The sequence below is a fragment of the Schistocerca gregaria genome, chromosome 5 (genome assembly GCF_023897955.1).
Source record: "Schistocerca gregaria isolate iqSchGreg1 chromosome 5, iqSchGreg1.2, whole genome shotgun sequence".
NCBI lineage: Eukaryota > Metazoa > Arthropoda > Insecta > Orthoptera > Acrididae > Schistocerca > Schistocerca gregaria.
In genome coordinates this window covers 282,392,292-282,416,424 of record NC_064924.1, presented here as the reverse complement: position 1 = coordinate 282,416,424, position 24,133 = coordinate 282,392,292, and the positions used below count along the sequence as shown (strand labels likewise).

At 39.1% G+C, this 24,133-nt stretch overlaps 1 protein-coding gene across 1 annotated transcript in view; it reads left to right on the top strand.

Moving 5' to 3' along the window:
- LOC126272179 (transcription initiation factor TFIID subunit 6) overlaps nt 1-24,133 on the top strand; it is a 128,778-nt gene that overhangs the window by 7,738 nt on the left and 96,907 nt on the right. The window contains exons 2-3 of the mRNA XM_049974832.1: nt 2,377-2,463; nt 14,030-14,183. Of these exons, the coding sequence (XP_049830789.1) occupies nt 2,377-2,463; nt 14,030-14,183 (241 nt within the window). The remainder of the gene's footprint in view (nt 1-2,376; nt 2,464-14,029; nt 14,184-24,133) is intronic.

The window sequence follows — 24,133 nt, the reverse complement described above, 5'->3', positions numbered from 1 at the left end:
ATTTTGCTCTGCCTTGTGGTTGTGTGTTAGTATTCCTTCCAAGTATTTAAACTTTTCAACAGTTTTGTTTTTATGTTGTGTTCTCCGATTCTAATTTTGTTTGCCAGTGGCGGTTCTGTTTGCATTATTTCTGTTTCTTCAAAAGATATTTTAAAGCCAATCCTCTGGGCTATTTCCTATATTGATTGTATTTGTTGTTTGGTTTCTTGAATGTTGTTGGCGAGAAGAGTGAGATCAGCAGCAAATCTTAAGAAAGTATGACTCACATAAATTAGTCAAAAATGACAAATGTCAGAAAAACACCCAAAATGCAATAATAACAGATAATCTTGAGAAACTAATACTTATTTAAAAAAAAAATATTTGAAGTATCTGCCCAGTCAATCACATAAAAAACGTGCATGATGGACTGTGGAATGTGATGAAATTCATGATGAAAAACATCAAGCTTGGACGAAATTTCAAACTCGCAAAACAGAAGAAGATGCAACTGACCTCAGAAACATCATAAAAATTCTTTGAAATTATCAGAAAGACAAAGTAGCAATACCAAAAGGATCTACTGAGTTCCATTTAAAGAAAACTACTACAAAACCAATTCCTGAGATTATTTCAAAACCTTTGATAAACAATTACACAGTTAGCAACCCTCCCATACTATTGCTGAGAAATAAAGATGGAAAATAGCCCGTAATAACAAGGAAGATACATAAATCCTGGATGCAAAGATTTTAGCAATAGACCCAAGCACCCCTGTAAAAACCAAATCAGAAAATGTAAACCCACCTACAGTGCAAGAAATAGAAATTGCACTCAAAGAAATGAGAAATTCCAAAGCATGTGATGAAAATAAAGTGTTTGTGGAAATGTGGAAGTATGTTGGTAAAACAAATTTTACAAAAAAATTGGGCAACATAAAAATTCCCAGAAGAATGGACCACAACTATAATTAGCCCACTTTTTTATGAAAAAAGGAGACAAAAGTGATCCGGACAACTATAGAAGAATGTAATGCTTGGACTGCACCTGTAAATTTTTTCCAGGATTTTACACAATAGAATCAAAGAACAAGAAACTCAGGGAATACCAGGGAGGCTTCAGATCTTGGGGAAGCTGTGCCGAACAAAAGATTACTTTGAAATTAATCATGGTTTATTACCACAAACAAAACAAGCATCTCTCGATTATGTTTATAGATTTTAAGAAAGCATATGATTCTATCCATAGTTCCTCACTGTTAAAAATTTTGAGACATTTTGGACTCCACCCAAAATTAATTAAACTTACCTAACAAATACAAATTCGTAAAGTGAGTTCAGAGGGGAGCTTTCTGAATCATTCTTGGTGAAAACTGGTTTAAGGCAGGGAGACAGCCTGTCATCACTTCTTTTTAATTGTGCCCTTCAATGCATAATGAGGGAATGGTACAAGGACAATACAAAGAACTTAAAGGTTAGAACACAAAAAGATGAATAATGATGAATTATTTAGGATTTGCAATGAAAACTCCAGGCATGAATATCAAAAAGGCTCTAGCCAGAGTTGACAATCCTGTGTGTCAGATGTGCTTTCTTATGTGAATGAACACCACATTGTTAGTTTATTTTTCAAGAATGCATCCTATCAGTACTGTAGCTGAATAGAAGCAGTGCACCAGCAGGGAGCTTTGATGCAATCACCAGGTAGCTGCATCCACTTGTCAGCTGTACTCTGGCCAAATTATTGCCCGCTCAGTTTCCTCTGGCTGACCTGTAATTTTATTGATGCCTCCTAAGAGTATGTTCTAATAGGAAACACTGACTTACTTGTCATTTAACTGGATTGATGGTAGGCTGTAATGTGAACTTCTGAGGGGCACATAGTGACAAAGCTGGCAATCAAAAAATGAACAGTGACTAATTTTCTATAATGTACATGTGACATCATTGTAAAATGCCCTCCTTGAGCCATAAGTACTTTATAACTTCTTTCTCCGTCTCATCAGTGTGTGTCACTTTCCACAGATAACCAACATAGACTTTACAAACTGCTTAGCCTCCTATCAATTCTTGTTATTGATAAACTTTACCTTACATTTTAAGTTCCAGGGAAACCCTTAGTCATACTCAAGCTTGTACAGAATCATTCCTTTTCAGTAATACTTGTCACATTTCCTCTCAACATTCATTAAATAATGAAATTTTTGTAATATATGGCTAATGTTTGTACTGTCTTTAGTGTACTTTAAAATTAATTTGTATTAAGGTTAGTATTTGAAACATTATGTATGATTGCTCAAGTAAAATGTAGGGCTACCATAGTTATTACTGTCATTGCTACCTACTGTGATCTGCTGAAAATGTTTCTGGTCTTGAAATTTGATTTTTTGTGATTTAGGATGCAATGAAGTTCATGCACCATGGGAAAAGGCAAAAAATGTTGGGACCTGATATTGACAATGCTCTGAAAGTGAAAAATGTTGAGGTAAGCAGTCTTTTGCCCTGTGAAAATGTAAACTAATAATTCATGTGTTTATCTTTGGTGGGACATACGCAACTGTTGATATTAATCATCAGTGATAAAATCTGATACAGTTATAAAAATTTTTGATTTCTAAAAAGAAAAAAAAAACAGTTTTTGGGCCCATCTTCAGGTGCAGTTGCAAAATTGTAAATCACTAATAATTTTCAACTTTCCCTACTCATTTAACGCTAGAACACCGGAGTTTCTGACATTCCTAAAACGGGGGAAAGCGGTCATTTTGACCCCACATAAAATATTTTCATATTTGACTTAAACAAGCACTTCTTTTTAGTGTTTGTTCATCCATGTTTTATTTCTAGTAATCATAACAATTATTTCCAATTATAAATAACAATTACTGACGTATTTGAACAACAATGTATCATACAAATTTATTGTTGCTACTGCTAACAAGTTTCTCAGCTATAGATTTTAATAAATTAACTACTCATACAACCTTCTAGACTCATTTAGTATATTTGGTCCATTTTACTCTCACATGTGTTTTACAAACAACTCTATATTACTTTTCACTGAAGTCATTTGAAGCTGCTAGGCACACTTAGCACAGGTCATTTCTGTTTTACGCACAAATTTTCTGCACATGGCTTTATGGCACTGTACACAGTTTTCATTGATCTTGTTGCCTTTGCAGAGGCTGATTTGGCACTTCCTCCGCTTTCTAGGTGATTTTAGTCCCATATCCTCGTTCTCAATCTGATGTTCTTACTCTTTCATTCCCTTCAGTTCATTTGTCAGTTGCAGTATGAACTTCTCCTTTCCATTTTCTTGTTTGTTACTATGTTATAGACGACCCATGTATTTATTGCCGCCATGTCCAGTATCTTGTAGAAGACATGCATTGGCCATCTCCTACATGCAACCTTTGTAGTATATTTACGGGTCAACCACATGCACCCTGCACTTCATTGCATTGTAGAACGTTACGGTTTCTGTTTCTTCTTTCCTTCCTTGCTTATTACTACTTCACCATGCAGCATAGTCAGAAGAATGACATTTTTATTCTTCTTTCCTTGGTATACACTCAAGGTGCAGTCTGTGTTGCCACTATTGTGCAGTATTGTGGTGGAGTGTATTTTAGCATTTGGCTTCTTTACTTCATCGGGGATTTCATGAAATACCTTGTTCATTGTACCAACTAATGAAGTTTCCTTTTCTTTGTGTTTTTTAGCAAGTTGAAGAGACATAAAGAAGTTGTCTGTGGTCACATTACTTCCTTGATTTACAAATCACCCCTTAAGATGCTGAACGACCTACTCTCCAAGTGGTTGTTTGTCTCTATGCATGTCCTCTTTGCTGAGGTGTGAGAAAGCATTACATATATACTTTGTCATTACATCAACAGCCAACGAGAATTGGAGACCATATTTGTCTGGTTTGTTGGACATGAATTGAGTAAACGTGCATCTTGCTTTGATTGGTAACCGTTGCTCATCAATGGTTATATTTTTTCTAGAGTGGTAAGCACAAATACTGTTTTCAATGAACTTTTCCCAAATTTCAGATGCAAGAGTGAATTTGTTGACTGTCAGATGTTCTGCCCGGGTTGATTTTTCATCAGATAGAGAAGTCTGAGAGGCTCCTGAAATCTGCCCCTCGGCATAATGTCCTTGATAAAAGCAGGTCCCCAAGAGAGCGACCAGATATCATCCACAGACATACATTTTGTGCACAATACTCCCCAAACACACATGATGGCTGTCACTTTCTCCATTTCCTCGAGTGGCGAAGTCCAGTCATTGTGTTTTAGTAATTTTCAAGCATTTGATTCTGTGTGTTTCTTCATGAGATGTAGCATTGCTTCATCAAAAATAACACGGAAGACACTGATGACAGAGCTGTCTACTCATTGGCAAACATAAACTGTGGGACCTCCTCCTCTCCTTCAGAACATTCACAGCTGACCGCCTTCCAGAAGGTGAATAATTTCCAGTCTACCGCACGGTTCCATCCCTTTGCAATCATCTATGTAGACACTTCCAACTGTACCTGCTGTGATGAAAGAGGGGGTGATTGATGTATATCAGCATCTGAATCCCCTTCCACTTATCACCACTTGTTCACAATGTCATCATCTTCACTTGTGTCAAGTATGTAATCATCATCTTCATCAGCAAAGTTAATTTCCGATTCAACTTTGGAATTCTCTAGGAGATGTAACACTTCTTCATCAGAAAGTCCACACTGGTGATACATGTTCGAAAACATGTTTCACGGACAAAGACTGCGTGAGTGAAACAACATAAGCTGTGGTGGACTGAAATGTACATGTGCCATGTTGCAACAATGAGGAGCAACTGCTGTGCGTTACTGTTCACTGTCGCCACTGTATTGTGGGATGATTTACTTATATTCAGAAGAGAAATTACAGTGGGGTCAAATTGACCCCATTCTGCTGTTCTAGTATTAAATCAGTGCCCACTGGCAGCTAATATCATAAATTCCTTTGTGTCGTGATTCATAATGGCTTTGGGATAACAATTGTGTCTGTTCTTCCGGACATGGGGAAAATCTACCTGCCTTCATGCGGGTTCATGTGTGGCACACCCTTAAACCCAGACCGATGCTAAGTTATGTAATGGTGAGCCGGGATGTCAGACCATTAATATGTACTCTATTTTTGATTGCTTTTATCAGTGGTTCTGCTCTTTTAATAGGGAATCTTCATCCTTTTGTGTAGGTCCTTCTTTGAGAGAGGTTTTCTGGCAGGCCTAGGGTTGAAGAGGATATCTTGTCTTACACGATGTATCAGGGGTGCACTATTTCAACATATTTCAATTTCAGATATGCGTCCCTTATGGACTCACATTTAATAACATACAGATGTTTTTTCTAAGAATTTCTGTTGATTCTGTGTGGCTTATGTTAACATTGTGGATAGGTGTTTGATTTCTAATTTTGCAGATGCACCTGAAGATGGGACAAGTCCTGAAACTGGGTTGTTTGTTCCTTTTTAGGAGTAAATAACTTTTACAACTGTAGCAGATTTTGTCACTGATGATGAAACAAAATTATCTGTCGTACTCTTCCCCTCATCTCTTTCCCTCCCAAATTACCTTCAGTTGACTCCTGATGCTTCTTAAACACCAAAGTGTAATTTTTAATATTGCATTGAAATGCACTTGTTATCAACTATGCCCCATAAATTACAATAGTTTTGGAATTAAGGTGTGCAATTTGTTGTTTGAGGGACAGTGTAAAAATGTATGTCGATCAAGAAATTAATGAGAAGTAAGACTATAAAAGCTATGAATGTTTGAATAGTGTTCCTTCCTCATTTATAACTGTTCCTCCCATTGTCAGTGAAATGACCATTTCTGCACATAGTTGTTGAGCAATTCTGTAGTTTCAAATTCACTTTGTAACAGGATTCTGTACTCACTTTGTAAAGAAATTGAAATGCTGCTTTCTGTGTGTCAGCTCTTTTTTGCATGCCATTTTTTCTCATCTCTGTAGTGTTAGCAAACAGTAACTGGGAAGAACACACAGAAAATGTTGTGGGGAAGGTGAACCAAAGACTGCATTTTTTGGCAGAACACTTAGAAGATGCAAAAGATGTACTAAAGAAACTGCTCACACTGTGCTTGTCCATCCTCTTTTGGAGACTACTGTATGGTATGGGATCCTTACTGGGTAGGGTTAGTGGAGTATATCAAGAAAGTTTAAAGGAGGGCAATCGAGTAATAGGGGAGGGAGTATCATAGACACGATACAGGATTTGGGGTGAACATCATGAAAACAAAGGTGTTCCATTGTGGCAGGATCTTACACAAACTTTAAATAACCTACTTTCTCCACCAAATGTGAAAAAATTTTGTTGGTGCCAATCTACAGAGGGAGAAACTATCATCATTGTCATCAAATAAGGGAAATCAGAGCTCGCAAGGGAAGATACAGGTTTTCATTATTTCTGTGCACTGCTCGAGATTGAAATAATAGATAATTTTGTGGAGATGTTTTGATGAACCATCTGCCAGGCACTTAAGTTTGATGTGTTGCATATCCAAGCGGATGTAGATGTAAAGACTGTAGTTAGGTAACGGTATTCCAAGGCTGTGAGTTTGCATATTTTATTGCCTCAGTTCTCTCTGAAATTATTTGTTATACAACAGAACAATAATTTTTGCAGTGCAATACACATGATGAAACACACAAAGAGATTTGAAGTAACAAAAAGTTTGTGTAACTTCTTCAGGATTCAAAGACTCTATGCATAATTCCTCAGTCTTGAAGAAAGCTTTGAAGCATAATTCCACAACTTTTTGTTCGATTTCACTTTGTAATGACATAACCATATTTAATCCTCTATGATATTGCGGTCTTCAGTCTGTAGACTGGTTTGACACAGCTGTCCATGCTACTCTATCCTGTGCAAGCCTCTTCATCTCCGAATAACTACTGCAATCTACATCCTTCTGAATGCTTAAAGTATTCATGATCTGGTCTCCCTCTATTATTTTTACCCCACACACTTCACTCCAGTTCTAAATTGGTAATACCTTGATGTCTTGGAATCTGCCCTATCAACTGATTCCTCCTCCTAGACAGGTTGTGCCACAGATTTCATTTCCTCAAATTCTGTTCAGTACCTTCTCATTAGTTATGTGATCTAGCCTTCTAATCTTCAGCATTCTTCTGTAGCACCACGTTTCGAAAGCTTCTGTTCTCCTCTTGTCTAAACTCTTTATTATCCGTGTTTTACTTTACACATGCCTGCACTCCATACCAATACTTTCAGAAAAGACTTTCTGACAATTAAATTTATGTTTGAAATTAACCAGTTCTTCTCCTTCAGAAATTCTTTTTTTGCCTCACCAGTCTACATTATATATCCTATCTACATTGGCCATCATCAGTTATTTCACTGCCCAAACAGTAAATGCAGTGGTTAGCACACTGGACTCACCTTCAGGACGATGACAGTTCACACCCACATCTGGCCATCCTGATTAAGATTTTCCATGATTTCCCTAAATTGCTTCAGGCAAATGCTGGGATGGTTCCTTTGAAAGCGCACGGACGACTTCCTCATCCTTCCCTAATTTGAGCTTATGCTCTGTCTCTAATGGCCTCATTGACAATAGGCATTAAACATTAATCTCCAAATAGGAAAACTCATCTACTACTTGAAGTGTCTCATTTCCTAATCTAATTTGCTCAGCATCGCCTGATTTAATTTGACTACATCCCATTATCTTTGTTTTGCTTTTGTTGATGTTCATATTGTATCCTCCTTTCAAGACACTGTTCATTCTGTTCAGCTGATCTTCCAAGTTCTTTGCAGTCTATAACAGAATTCTTCTCCCGGGACTTTAATTCCTACTCCTTTATTGTTCAGTATACAGATTGAACATCATCAGGGTAGGCTAGAACCATCTCTCACTCCCTTCTCAACTGTAGCTTTTCTTTTGTGCCTGCCCCCAGACTTTTATAACTGCCAAGTGGTTTCTGTACAAGTTCTAAAAAGCCTTTTGCTCTCTGTATTTTTCCCGTGCCACCTTGAGAATTTTAAAGAGAGTATTGCAGTCAACATTGTCAAAATCTTTCTCTAAGTCTACAAAATTCTATAAACATAGGTTTGTCTCTCTTTAACCTATCTTCTAAGAGAAGTCATAGGGTCAATGTTGCCTCGCATGTCCCTAAATTTCTCCAGAATCCAAACTGATCTCCACCGAGGTTGGCTTCTACCGGTTCTTCAATTCTTCTGTAAAGAATTTGAGTTAGTACTTTGCATCTATGACTTATTAAACTGATAGTTCAGTAATATTGACACATGTCAGCACCTGCTTTCTTTGGAATTGGAATTATTACATTTTTTTCTTGAAGTCTGATGGTATTTTGGTTGTCTCACACATCTTTCACACCGGATGGAAGAGTTTTGTAATGGCTAGCTCTCCCAAGGGTGTCAATAGTTCTGATGGAATGTCATCTTCTCCTAGGACCTTGTTTCACCTTATACCTTTCAGTGCTGTGTCAAATTCTTCTCACAGTATCGTAACTCCCATGTCATCTTCACCTACTTGCTCTTCCATTTCTATAATATTGCCCTTAAGTACATCTCCCTTGTAAAGACCCTCTGTATACTCCTTCCACCTTTCAGCTTCACCTTGTTTGCTTAGAACTGATTTTTCATGTGAGCTCTTAATATTCATACAATTACTTCTCTTTTCTACAAAGGCCTCTTAAATTTTCCTGTAAGTAGTATCTATTTTCCTCCGAGTGAAATTTGCTTCTGAGTCCTTACATTTGTCCTCTAGCTGTTCCGGCTTAGCCATTTTGCACTTCTTACCAGTATCATTTTTTATGTATTTGTATTCCCTTTCACATACTTCATTTTCTGCTGTTTTATATTTTCTCTTGCCATCAGTTAAATTCAAAATCTCCTGTGTTATTCACTGACTTCTACTAGGGATTGTCTTTTTATGTATTTGATCTTCTGCTGGCTTCACTATTTCATCTCTTAAAGCTACCTATTCACCCTCTACTGTATTCCTTACCCCTGTTCTAGTCAACTGTTGCCTAATGCTCCACTCCAACTGAAACTCTCAACAAATTCTGGTTCTTTAACTTATCTAGGTCCCATCTCCTGAGTTTCCTACCTTCTTCAGTTTGAATCTATAGTTCATAACCAATCCATTATGGTCAAGAATTCAGATCTGCCCCTGGAAATGTTTTACCATTTAAAATTTGACTCTGAAATCTCTGACTTACCATCAGTACAGTATAAAACCTTCTGGTGTTTCTATTGTACAATTTTCCATGTGCACATCTTCTTTCATGAGTCTTAAATGGAGTGTTAGCACTGATTAAATTATGCTGTGTGCAAAATTTTGCCAGGCAGTTTCCAACTTCATCCTTTTCCCCCAGTCCATATTCACCTACAATTTTTTCTTCTCTTCCTTTTCCCACTATCAAATTCCAGTCCCCCATTAGAATTTAATTTTAGTCACTCTTAACTATCTGAATAATTTCTTCATCATACATTTCTTCAGTATCTTCATCATCTGTGGAGCTAATTGGCATATAAACTTTTACTACTGTGGTGTGTGTGGTCTTCATGTCTATCTTAGCTACCGTAATTCATTCACAATGCTGTTCATAGTAGCTTACCCGCATTCTTACTTTCTCATCCATTATTAAACCCGCCCTTGCATTACCCCCATTTTTTTATCTTATATATTCTCCTGACCAGAAGTCCTGTTCCTCCTGCTACTGAACTTCACTGATTCCAATTGTGTCTAACTTTAACCTATACATTTCCCTTCTAAACTTTCTAACCGACCTGTCTAATTAAGGGACCTAACATTTCATGCTGCAGTCTGTAGAATGTCAGTTTTGTTTCTCCTGATGATGACATCCTTGTGAGTAGTCCCCACCCAGAGAGCCTAATGGGAAACTATTTTACCCAAGAGGATGCCATCATCATTTAACTATGCAGTAGAGCCGCATGCCCTTGGGAAAAATTATGAGTGCAGTTTCCACTTGCTTTCAGTCATTCACAACACCAGTACAGCAAGGCCATCTTGGTTTATGCTACAAGGCCAGATCAGTCAATCATCCAACCTGTTGCCCCTGCAATTATTGAAAAGGCTGCTTGCCCCTCTTCAGGAGCCACATGTTTGTCTGGCCTCTCAGCAGACACCTCTCCATTATGGTCACACCTCCATTGCGGCTATCAGTATTGCTGAGGCACACAACCTCCCCACCAACAGCAAGGTGTGTGGTTCATATGGGGAGATCTGTATCATTGCCAGTTTGGTGATTGTGGGAAGGCAAGGGGAGGGGGGGGGGGGGTTAAATTGTAGAGAAAGGCCGAGTGATGAGTGCAGTAAGTAGATTTACATTGGTGTAAAGAAACTTCCTGGCAGATTAAAACTGTGTGCCCGACCGAGACTTGAACTCGGGACCTTTGCCTTTCGCGGGCAAGTGCTCTACCATCTGAGCTAACGAAGCACGACTCACGCCCGGTACTCACAGCTTTACTTCTGCCAGTATCCGTCTCCTACCTTCCTGTGAGTACCGGGCGTGAGTCGTGCTTCGTTAGCTCAGATGGTAGAGCACTTGCCCGCGAAAGGCAAAGGTCCCGAGTTCGAGTCTCGGTCGGGCACACAGTTTTAATCTGCCAGGAAGTTTCATATCAGCGCACACTCCGCTGCAGAGTGAAAATCTCATTCTGGAATACATTGGTGTAGATCACCAGCATGGAGATCTGCATCAAGTGAGTCTGTGGACTGGAGACTGATCACTTCATCTTCAAATCTTGAAGAAAACAGAGAAATTATGTTTAATTATTTATGTTGTCTTCATTGTTATGGAAATATGTGTTCTGCATTGAGCAAACTTAATTTTATTCCTTAGCATCAAAACTTGTTCCAGTGAAGTTTCACTTTTGATATAGTGTTCATTTATTTTCTCAGAAATGCCTGATATGGTGTTGAAATATTCATATAATGCTTAAATCTCACTTTTAATCCATTAATAACTGTTAAAGATGAAAATTGAGTTTGCCCAAGCAGACCCCTATTTTCATAATTACTGTATATAGGGTGATTCTGTGAAGATGCTACAAATTTTCAGAGATGAGGCAAAAGAATAAATGTATCAATTCGAAGTAAGGGACCTGGTCTGGAAATGACTGAATCTAAAGTTATAAGTGGAAACCATTCTGATACCTCGAACATTGGAATACATGTGCAGGTACTGTTGTTGCTAAGACTGGTAGGGTAGGCAACTTTTCAAAGGTTGTAGTATGGACCAAAACAACAACAAAAATGTCCAGTAAACATGGGCTGTAATATGCATACCTTAAAAACTATGAGCACTTGTTAATTTTCATCATTGTGAAACACATCTCTTCTACTGAACAAGGAGCTTAGCTCTTAAGTTATGCATTTTAGAGCCCATACATATTGGAAATTTTTTTCTTGTTTCAGTCCATACTACCTCCTCCAAAAATATGGAAAACCAAGGTGCTTGCAGTAGAAGAGATGTATTTCACAGTATAGAAGAAGAACAAGTGCTCATAGCTCATAATGTATGCATTTTAGGCTCCATGTTTATTGGGCATTTTCTTCCTTCTCTGTTCCAAACTATCACCTCTGGAAGTCCCCTTCCCTACAGTCTTAGCAATAGCATTACTGTTACATGTATTCTGCTGTCAGAGGTTTCAGAACAAGTTTCACTTATACGTCTCGACTTTATTATTTCCGGACCTGGTTCTCTTACCTCAGACTGATACATTTACTCTTCTCCATCCTCACTGAAAGTTTGTAACATCATCATGGAAATACCCTGTATATTTGAAAGCAAATACAGACAAAAAGTGTGCTTCAACCCCAAGATAAAGTTGTTAGCTTTTTGGAAATGTAATGCTACAGTCACTTCATTGCCACACTGTCTTTTACAATAAGTTGTTACAATTGCTTTATTCACATTGGATTGCCACTGTTATTCAGTGTGATATGTTTGCAGTCTGAGGCTGATGACCACAAAACTGATGATTATGTATCTGCCATGAAAATATTTTACCAATTGCCTAAAGCCTAGTTTATCCTGGAGGGAACACAAGTGAATGTGCACTAATAAACAAAGGATTCTCTTTGGTGTAAATGGTAGGTGAGCTCAAGCTAACAGAATTTGGTCTAAGGCAATTCACATTTGCTGCTGCTGGTGATATTCACCTGGTTGCTGACCTTTCAGTGAATTCTCAAAGGAAATTCACACATTCTTCGCCTCTGTACATTCACACAGGGAGCATTCACAGTTAGGTTGCTTCATTGCCAACAGTGTGTTTGATAGAAAAAATAATTCCATGCAAATAAAACAATTTTTCATCACCGCTTTCAGCACTTGCTACAGGGCTTAACTTAACCCTACCTGCACCTTTCCCGGTGGGTGTGAACCCTTCACCACATTGACTTTGTGAAGCGGCCAGTGTTGATCTTGGGCTTCACTTGCTTCCTAAGGACACTATTCCAGTCTCGGTCTATCGTCTTCCGTTTCAACCTTTGCAGTAGTACCTTTGTATGCACTGATGGCTCTCAGACTGACCGTGGGGTCAGGTGTGCCTTTGTTGTTGGCACCCATTTCTTTCGATATCAGCTTCCAGCACACTCCTCAGCATTTACCGCTGAGCTCTCGCCTTGTATCAGGCCAAAGAGTACATGCAGCGACACAGCCTTTTGAATTGTGTCCTCTGCTCAGACTCACTCAGTGCCCTTAAAAGTCTATGTGCGCTGTACACTGCCCATCCCTTAGTGCAGCGGGTCCAGGAAAACTGTCAACTGCTCACTCTTGGTGGAGCCAGTGTGCTATATCTGGGGTTCCTGGTCTTGTCGGTCTGTTAGGAAACGAGGCTGCTGCCAAAGCTGCAGTCCTCGTACCTGAGCCCCTGAGTACCTATATTCTCTCAGGTGATCTCTGTGTTGCTGTCTGTCAGTAGGTGGTGTCTCTTTGGCATCGCCAATGGTCCTTCCTTCACGAGAATAAGTTGTGATGTATAAAGCCTCTCCCAGCAATGACCTCCTCTCAGCTATTGTGCTGGGAGGAGGCCATTTTAACTAGGCTGCATTTTGGGCAATGCGTTTTTAGTCATCGTAATTTGCTAAGTGGTGCTACCCCACCACTTTGTACTCGTTGTGCCCAAGTTTTATCTGTCTGCCACTTCCTGATGGAAAGCCCATTTTTTAACCGTTTACATTCCTGCCTGGGTTTGCCATCTGTGTTATCGGGCGTTTTAGCAAATGATGCACGGCCTGTTGACCGCGTCTTCCTTTTTATCCGCCAAAGCAATATGGCGAAGGCCATTTAATTTTTAGTTTTGGACCTCCATTTCTGTATGGTGTCTTTTTTAGCTCTTTTCCCACATGCCTGTTTTTAGCTGTCTTCTATTGTCAATTGGAACTCACATATAGTTGTTAAACTCCTCTCTGTGTTAATGTTCTATAGTTTTGACTTGGGCATATATGACACCTGTTGGTTTTTTTTTCCCCTAAATCAAAACAAGTTTTGCATCATGGCAGTAAGTAGTGCAATTGAATAAAATGTGTATGTGGAAGATTCCAGTGGGGAGGGGGGGGGGGGGGGGGGGACAATAATGCAGAGTTCAGAGCTCGTACTGTTCTAATGATGGATGCTCATTCTCTCATGCTGTCTTCCATCCCACCAGTATAAACCTTTGTTCTAGGGTGTATGCAAGTTGATGATGCTGAACATTTGTTAATTGTTCTGTCATGCTTGCTTTCTTCTTTCATGCGCTCTGGTGTAAATGACATGTAGTGCAGGTTGCATATATATATGGGTCTACATATGCATGCTTAAGTCCATGGTAAATTTCAGTAAGAGGACTAACATTTTTTGTTGCCCTCTGAGCAGACAAGAAGGTATTAAGTGAATATCATTGTAATCTCATTTGTTTTATAGTCAATGGTTGTACATCCTGAATTTAGCAATACTCTTTGCTTTCCATTCAGCATCCTTTATTAATCAAGGTAAACTCATTTTTCAGCCACTTTATGGAATATATGCACCAGACCACATTCCTTTCCGATTTGCATCTGGTGGGGGTAGAGAACTTCATTTCATAGAAGAAAAGGAGGTTGAACTGAATGATGTAGTCAATTTACCCCTGCCGAAATTACCTCTGGAAGTGTCATTACGAGGTATGTCTTTTGTTTATGTTTTGCTTTATTCAAAATGATTATTGCATGTAGTTGTTTTGAATTTTCTTGGTTTTATGCATGGACATTAAACTGTATGCAATCAAAAATGGAAGAGAAAACACAATATATTCTGGGAGAAACTGAAATCCCATTGTTAGTACCAGTATTTTCATAAATTCTTTGCAGCTCAAACAAGAAATAACCAAATAGAACCGAAAATTAATGGTTAATGACTTCCAGAAATAAAGAAATGTGAACTGATCATGTGTTAAGATTCACAAGCAGTAACAAACCACGGAGTATTAACCACATTGCATGTTATCATAGAAACAGAAGTGTCCCATTTGAATGAATTAGAAGCGCTATTGCTGTTTTTGAGAAGACTGTTTGCTACAATTTTCATTAATGCTAATTTATTCAAAACGGGTGGTAGCAAACTAAGTCTGACCTATTCTTACTGACTCTTTATTGAAAGTGGCTATTAATATGTCCAAGTAAACAAGGTCAGTGATAATAGCCTGTATGAAAAAGAATTACCGATACACTTTTCCATCTCCTCATTGTACAAAACTCGTACAAGTCATGAGTAGACTGTGGAGTTTTAGGTCACTAAGAAAGCATTTTAGCCACCTAAAATAGGCCCTTTCAGTACCTTGTCTAGGCTATAAAACCTGAAATAGGCCCTAAAAAGTATTCTGCAGAAAAACTAAACATAATGTAAAATGTACATTGTTGACATGTGAGCATATTATTAGTCATTAAAAATAAGGTAAATGAAAAGCAGACTGATGACAGCACTTCTCAAGGAAAGCTTATAAAATAGGATTTTCTTAGTTTTCGAAAGGGGATATTTGCTTCCATAATAGCATGACACAGGTCAACTACAGAGTTGGTTCTTTTTGGTGTATTCATCAGATGTCATTGTGAAATGTGTTTGCTTTAGCTTTGTTTTTAGTTCAACATTTGCCTCATGTAATATTCCATTTCAGAGAAGTGGGACTTTTTCATTCAAAACTAATAAAAGAAGGAAACAAGATGCTATATAAAATTGCATATAAAAGCATTTGATATTTTTAAAGTGACACTGCCACTTAATTTGATCAAAATAAAATTTAAAAAACATACAATACATTTTAGTGATTTTAGTTTTCCAACTAGCCTGTCACTGAACAGATTTTTGTCACAACTCAAAACTTAAAAAAAGAGATCAGAACTTGGTGCATCATTTTAAAAACATTTATGCTTTGTCTTACAGGTATGGTATTTTCAAATTGTTTACTTTTCCTTTTTGTCAAAATTGAACTCTGCTACTTAAAAATTATTATCAAAGTGAACAGTTGAGTCCCAGTGTCTCGTACTCTAATTTTGAACTATATTTATAAATCAATCTGCTTCACAAATGCTCTGGTGTCGAAAGATGTGAGAAGAAATTCGCAATTTTGAAGTGGCAGGAAAACCTAAGAAGCATAAAAACATAACAGCTAACCTCTTTGTTGCATGCTTGGCAGAATATAATTTTTCCATCTGTTGTATAGTGTGGAAACTCTGGTAGCCACAGTCTTATACAACTAGACTTTCAACTAGCAGATTTCGGCATTTTCCTGTGTTGAACTATTTGCACACTAAAGCTAGAATGGGTTTTGAACAATGAATACCTTACACTTCATGCATCCATCAGTACATTCCATACTAGTTCAATTTGGTTGTTGGACAACAAAAATTCGACAATGGCCTCACTTTTCTACAATGAGAGAGTGTGTGTAACTAAGGAGTGAGGTGGAGCTTTTTACTTCAGTTGCTATGCAGCGTTAAGTCTCCTCTGTGTTGTTGTTGTTATTGTTGTTTTTCTTTTATCTGATGTCAGTTCAAGGCCTATGAATTACTTTCTGTGTGGAAACAGGCAGTAGACCAGGGCTATATGAGCTGCAGACATTTTTACCCCAAATATCACAATTCCAAATTGGCACTAAAACCTAAGAAGCATCTAAGAAGCATACAAACATAACTACTAACGTCTTTGTTGTGTGCTTGCCAGTCTTGTTAGCAAATCTAATCTTATAAAAATACAAGAATTTTAAGTTAAATTAAAGAAGTAGGTATCTTATAGGATTTTATAGCTGAAATAAGCAAACATAGGTGTTAATGTCGAAAAAGACTGTTTTAGGTACTATAAAATTGATGGTTTTGAATTATTTGCAAATATGAACTCAGGAAAAGAAAATGTTTTTAACTAAAAGTCCAGGGTCTAGTCAGGAGTTTCTTTCTTATGAACCACATCAATGTACATCTCAGATGCTGGCTGGCATTAAATGTAGACTTTTCCTTGTAAATATAGTCATATCATTGAACTCTTAACTTGCCAGTTATCCCATCCACTTGTTATAGTTCTTGTATTTCTGTGCAGAAGGTATGTTTTAGGGTGCTTACTAAACTTGTTGGTGAACTAAATTTTATATGGTTTATAGCAGGCCTGCTTAGGAGGCTGACAGAGAAGCACAAGTGCTCATGCTCGTTCACTACCTGAGTAGTGAGTGTTCACCGCTCACAGTAAAATGAATGTGGCTGTCGGGCATCATTATATAGTGCAAGAGAAGAACAAAACTGTGCGCTGTCTTCAGCAGAGGAACAACATTGTGTTAAGTTCACCGTAGTTTTAAATGCAAGCATATATACTTAATGGCCCAATGTTTAAAGTGGAGAGCAGCTCTGAAAAGCACCAGTATGGTGAGGTTAGGAACTTCAAAGCAAAGGTCAGTCACACTAGCATCAATTTATAACACATCAGTGCAGGGTGCCTAGCTACAGTTATATATTATGGACCTGCTTTATGACGGACAGCTGAGTGATAAGTTTAATAATAAAATAAGTCTTTTAGACTTGTAAAATATTGTCTTTAATATAAATTTCCATAGCTTCACAAGTTAGCAACTAAGATTATGTTCATATTTGGCCCTACAAATTTGTGCAAGCAACTTTTGCAGCAGTTAAGAGAATGAAATCTACCTACAGAAGACTGACTTCAATTTAAAAGTGTGTCCTCAAATTAGCAGTGCTCAGAAAGTAGCACAAGACACTGATACTTTAGTGAAAAACAAAATAAGTAGTAGTCATTGATATGCAGTAGTTCAGTGTGTAACATATGAATAAGATAGTTACAAAATTCAAGTGGATGTCAATATAAGCTTCATCCGAAAAAGATATTCATCATCAGGCTGCATCAGTCGTATCAAATATAATGTTTCGTATTTAGCTGTCCCAAGTTCTTTGCACTAGAAATTTAAAAAACTGTAAGTTTCATTTCATTGCCATTTTTCATCAGTTTTACAGTTTTAGGAAATAAATTTGCCACAAAAGTCATTAGATAGCCACCGTGAAATGATACACCTCCATATAACTATTAGTGGCCATAGAATAGACTTATTAACAGTAGTTAATCGTGCTGGGTGTGACATACCTTGTTCAGATTCCTCCTCCCCTCCCCACTCACCCCATCCCATACCCTCCCCCCTCCCATCACCTTCCCTCCCCTCCTCTACTGTCTCCTCCTTTCCTCTTCCCCTTCCATTACTCACTGTGAATCAGCTGGTTGCTCACTGCTGAGGTGTGAGAGTGAGCCAGCTTGCATGAACAGACCAGTGAACCGGCTTGGTTTAGAGAACAGATTTTTTAAATTGAACTCTCCACATGAGTAACCTGCCAGATACAGACTGTGAAATGTATGGATTCAACCGTAAATGGACAGGTAGCATTGAATTTAGTTCTTAGTACTTTCTTTGAAACTCAACTTGAGCAGCTGGTTTGTCAGCCCACACATTGCAGAACTATTTTAGATCTAATGGCTGCAGACCAACCTGACTTTATTGATAGTACTTAAAAAAAGGGGGGGGGGAGCTTGATCGCAAAATTCTTTATTAAGCATTGCGCGTTTCAGAATTTCATCATCAGGCAGAAGCTGTGGAATTAAGTGTACAAGAAATTAATGATAGAAAATATGCATAAGTATGTATCTCAGTATTGTAATATAGAGAGATTTCAATTAGTATCATACTTACATAAAAATCAAGCCTTAGTAGTATAAATATTTTTGTCAGGTTTGTGCTGTGGTGCTGACATGGACCTAATTGCAGTGTGTAGAAGTTTGTAAAGTTACTCTTTGACATGCTTTCTATGGTCAATGCTAGTGCCACCTACTGGCCTTCATTTACCTCTTTGATAGTTTAATCCCCACACTGTTTGGCACTATTTCTATTTGAAAACACAGAACTGTAAAATATGCCTACACAAGATGAGATTTTTGTTGTATTCAGTTTGTGTGCTCACTTTCGTGAGCTTTGTACTAAAGTCTGATTTTTATGTAAGTACAGTACTACTTGAAATTTCTATGTATTGCGGTAATAATGCACAGAAAGGTGGTTGAGAATAATAAGTTAATTAGGAATAAAGAGATGCCTCACTGAAAGCAGAAGCGCTGTGTCATTGACAGATACACAAACAAACGTTTGCTAGGTTTCGGAATGAAATTCCTTTCTCTAGCTGTGGGAGAAATGCGCACGCACACGCACACACACACACACACACACACACACACACACACACACACACACACACACACACACACACACACCTGTCTCCCTACTTTCGAGTAGAATGAGCACAATTTAGGGAGACAGGTGTGTGTGTGTGTGTGTGTGTGTGTGTGTGTGTGTGTGTGTGTGTGTGTGTGTGTGTGAGAGAGAGAGAGAGAGAGAGAGAGAGAGAGAGAGAGAGAGAGAGAGAGAGAGAGATATTTCGACAAAGGCTGAAAGATCACTTTCTGACAGTCATTTTATTGTGCCTATCTGTGACTCAGCATCTCCGTTGTATCATGAGTAGCAACTATCCTTTTCATAATATTGTTACATTCCATTCTGGATTTTCCAATTGTTAGATTTTGCATGATACATGCCAGTTATGTTTGAACCACATTGAATGACAGGTGTGCTTTCTGACATGATTTTGACTGAGCCAAGTCTCAACAAGATAAACAAATATAATACAGAGGGAAAGTTGCTACTCACGATATAGCAGAGATGTTGAGTCACGATAGGCACAACAAAAACATTCACACAATGATAGATTTTGGCAATTAAGGCCTTTGTCAGTAACACAAACACAAACACACACACACACACACACACACACACACACACACACACACACACACACACACACACACACAGCTTGCGCACACGTCTGCAGTCTCAGACAACTGAAACCACACTGCGAGCAGCAGCACCAGTGCATGATGGGAGTGGTGACTGGGTGGGGGTAAAGAGGAGGCTGGGGTGGGGAGGGGGAGGGATAGTATGGTGGGGGTGGTAGAAAGTGAAGTGCTACAGTTTAGACGGAGGGCAGGAGAAAAGGGGGGGGGGTAAGTTGCATAAAGGAGAGAAATGAAAAGAAATTAAAACACTGGGTGTGATGGTGAAATGACAGCTGTGTAGTGCTGGAATAGGAACAGGGAGGGGCTGGATGGGTGAGGACAGTGACTAACGAAGGTTGAGGCCAGGAGGGTTACAGGAACATAGGATGTATTGCAGCGTAAGTTCCCACCTGCGCAATTCAGAAAAGCTGGTGTTGGTGGGAAGGATCCATATGCCAAAGACAGTGAAGCAGTCATTGAAACAAGGGATATTATGTTTGGCAATGTGTTCAGCAACAGGGTGGTCCACTTGTTTTTTGGCCACAGTTTGTCAGTGCCCATTCATCCAGACAGACAGCTTGTTGGTTGTCATGCCTACATAGAATGCAGCACAGTGATTGCAGCTTAGCTTGTAAATCACATGACTGGTTTCATAGGTAGCTCTGCCTTTGATGGCATAGGTGATGCGACCGGACTGGAGTAGGCAGTGGTAGGAGGGTGTATGGGACAGGTCTTGTATCTGAGTCTATTACAGGGGTATGAGCCATGGTGTAAGGGACTGGGAGCAGGGGTTGTGTAAGGATGGACGAGTGTATTGTGTAGGTTCTGAGGATGGCGGAATACCACTGTAGGAGGGGTAGGAAGGATAATGGGCAGGTGAAGGTCCCGAGTTCCGAGTCTCGGTTGGGCACCTTGTTTTAATCTGCCAGGAAGTTTCATACCAGCACACACTCTTCTGTAGAGTGAAAATTTCATTCAGGGGAAGGTGTCTGGAGAATTTGGAAGGGGGAGCAGGATGGAAGGTGGCTATTACATCTACCTATAGACTACTGGTTCGAGCTTTGTGAATATCTGTCACAGGGGATTTCGTTTTGAAAATCCTATCATATCCTCAACCTGAAACAAGCATAAAAATGTAAAAAGTAAGCACCTTTGTTGTGTTTTGGACTGGTTGTTCACATAGAGGCCTTGGGAAGTTGTTGTGGTCTCCAGTCCAGAGACTGGTTTGATGCAGCTTTCCATGCTACTCTACCCTGTGCAAGCTTCTTCATCTCCCAGTACCTACTGCAACCTACATCCTTCTGAATCTGCTTAGTGTATTCATCTCTTGGTCTCCATCTATGATTTTTACCCTCCACACTGCCCTTCAATACTAAACTGGTGTGATGCCTCAAAACATGTCCTACCAACCGATCCCTTCTTCTAATCAAGTTGTGCCACAAATTTCTCTTCTCCCCAGTTCTATTCAGTACCTCCTCATTAGTTGTGATCTACCCATCGAATCTTAAGCATTCTTCTGTAGCAAAACATTTCGAAAGCTTCTGTTCTCTTCTTGTCTAAACTATTTATTGTCCATTTTCACTTCCATACAAATGTTTTCAGAAACAACTTCCCGACACTTAAATCTATACTCAATGCTAACAAATTTCTCTTCTTCAGAAACACGTTCCTTGCCATTGCCAGTCTACATTTTATATCCTCTCTACTTTGATCGCCATAGTTATTTTGCTCCCCAAATAGCAAAACTCATTTGCTACTTTGATTGTCTCATTTTCTAATCTAATTCTCTCAGCATCATCCAATTTGACTACATTCCATTATTGTCATTTTGCTTTTGTTGATGTTCATCTTATATCCTCCTTTCAAGACAATGTCCATTCCGTTCAACTGCTCTTCCAGGTCCTTTGCTGACTCTGACAAAATAACAATGTCATCAGCAAACCTCAAAGTTTTTACTTCTTCTCCATGAATTTTAATACCTACTCTGAATTTTTCTTTCGTTTCCTTTACTGCTTGCTCATTATACAGATTGAATAACATTGGGGAGAGGCTACAACCCTGTCTCACTCCTTTCCCAACCACTGCTTCCCTTTCATGCCCCTCGACTCTTATGACTGCCATCTGGTTTCTGTACAAAAGTGGAAATAGCTTTTTGCTCCTTATATTTGGCCCTTGCCTCCTTCAGAATTTAAAAGAGAGTAATCCAGTCAACATTGTCAAAAGCTTTCTCTAAGTCTACAAATGCTAGAAACGTAGGTTTGCCTTTTCTTAATCTATCTTCTAAGATAAGTTATAGGGTCAGTATTGCCTCATGTGTTCCAACATTTCTACGGAATCCAAATTGATCTTCCCCGAGGTCGGCTTCTACCAGTTTTCCCATTCGTCTGTAAAGAATCTGTGTTAGTATTTTGCAGCTGTGACTTATTAAACTGATAGTTCGGTAATTTTCACATATTGCAACACCTGCTTTGTTTGAATTATTGTATTCTTCTTGAAGCCTGAGGGTATTTCAGCTGTCTCACACATCTTGCTCATCAGATGGTAGAGTTTTGTCAGGGCTGGCTTTCCCAAGGCTATCAGTAGTTATAATTGAATGTTGTCTACTCCCGGGACCTTGTTTTGACTTAGGTCTTTTAGTGCAGTGTCAAACTCTTCACGCAGTATCGTATCTCCCATTTCGTCTTCATCTACGTCCTCTTCCGTTTCCATAATATTGCCCTCAAGTACATTGCTCTTGTATAGACCCTCTGTACACAGCTTCCACCTGTCTTTTTCTTCTTGTAAAACTGGGTTTCCATTCTGTCAATATCATTTTTGAACCCATTTTTATTCATTATTGCCTGCTTCATTTACTAAATTTTTATATTTTCTCATTTCATCAATTAAATTCAGTATTTCTCCTGTTACCCAAGGATTTCTACTAGTCCTCGTCTTTTTACCTACTTGATACTCTGCTGCCTTCACTATTTCATGTCCCAAAGCTACCCATTCTTCTTCTGCTGTATTTCTGTCCCCCATTCTTGTCAATCGTTCCCTTATGCTCCCCCTGAAACTCTCTACAAACTTTGGTTATTTCAGTTTATCCAGGTCCCATCTCCTTAAATTGCTACCTCTTTGCAGTTTCATCAGTTTTAATCTACAGTTCATAAGCAATAGATCGTGGTCCGAGTCCACACCTGCTCTGGAAATGTCTTACAATTTAAAACCTGGTTTCTAAGGTTCTGTTTTACCATTATATAATCTATCTGAAACCTTCCAGTATCTTCAGGCCTCTTCCTAGTATACAACATTCTTTCATGATTCTTGAACCAAGTGTTAAGTATGATGAAGTTATGCCCTGTGCAAAATTCTACCAGGCAGCTTCCTCTTTCATTTCTTACCCCCATTCCAAATTCACCTGCTACTTTTCCTTCTCTTTTTCTTCCTTTTCCTATTCTCGAATTCCAGTCACCCATGACTATTAAATTTTCGTCTCCCATCACTACCTGAAGAATTTCTTTTATCTCTACATACATTTGATCAATCTCTTCATCATCTGCGGAGCTAGTTGGCTGTGGTAAGGGTGGACTTCGTATCTATCTTGGCTACAATAATGCATTCACTATGCTGTTTGTAGTAGCTTACCCACACTCTATTTTTTTTATTCATTATTAAAGCTACTCCTGCATTACCCCTATTTGATTTTGTATTTATAACCCTGTATTCACCTGACCAAAAGTCTTGTTCCTCCTGCCACCGAACTTCTCTAATTCTCACTATATCTAACTTTAAACTATCCATTTCCCTTTTTAAATTTTCTAACCTACCTGTCCAATTAAGGAATCTGATGTTACACACTCAGATAGGTAGAATGCCAGTTTTCATTCTCCTGATGACAACACCTTCCTGAGTAGTCCCCGCCCGGAGATCCAAGTAGGGGACTATTTTACCTCCAGAATATTTTACCCAAGAGAATGTCATCGTCGTTTAGCCATACAGTAAAGCTGCATGCCCTCGGGAAACGTTACGGCTGTAGTTTCCCCTTGCTTTCAGTCGCTCACAGTACCAACACAGCAAGGCCGTTTTGGTTAATGTTACAAGGCCAGATCAGTCAGTCATCCAGACTGTAGCCCCTGCAACTACTGATAAGGCTGTTGCCCCTCTTCAGGAACGAATCATTTGTCTGGCCTCTCAACAGATAACTCTCCATTGTGGTTGCACCTATGCAACAACTATCGGTATTGCCGAGGCATGCAAGCTTCCCCACCAATGGCAAGGACCATGGTTCATGGAAGGGGGGCATGTATCCACAACAAATTGACTTGCCTTTACCTAAGATGGTTCCATCCGAATAGGCCCCATGAACCGTGAACCATGGACCTTGCTGTTGGTGGGGAGGCTTGCGTGCCTCAATGATACAGATAGCCGTACCGTAGGTGCAACCACAATGGAGGGGTATCTGTTGAGAGGCCAGACAAACGTGTGGTTCCTGAAGAGGGGCAGCAGCCTTTTCAGTAGTTGCAGGGGCAACAGTCTGGATGATTGACTGATCTGGCCCTGTAACACTAACCAAAACGGTCTTGCTGTTTTGGTACTGCGAACGGCTGAAAGCAAGGGGAAACTACAGGCGTAATTTTTCCCAAGGGCATGCAGCTTTACTGTATGATTAAATGATGATGGCGTCCTCTTGGGTAAAACATTCCGGAGGTAAAATAGTCCCCCATTCGGATCTTCGGGCAGGGACTACTCAGGAGGACGTCGTTATCAGGAGAAAGAAAACTGGCATTAT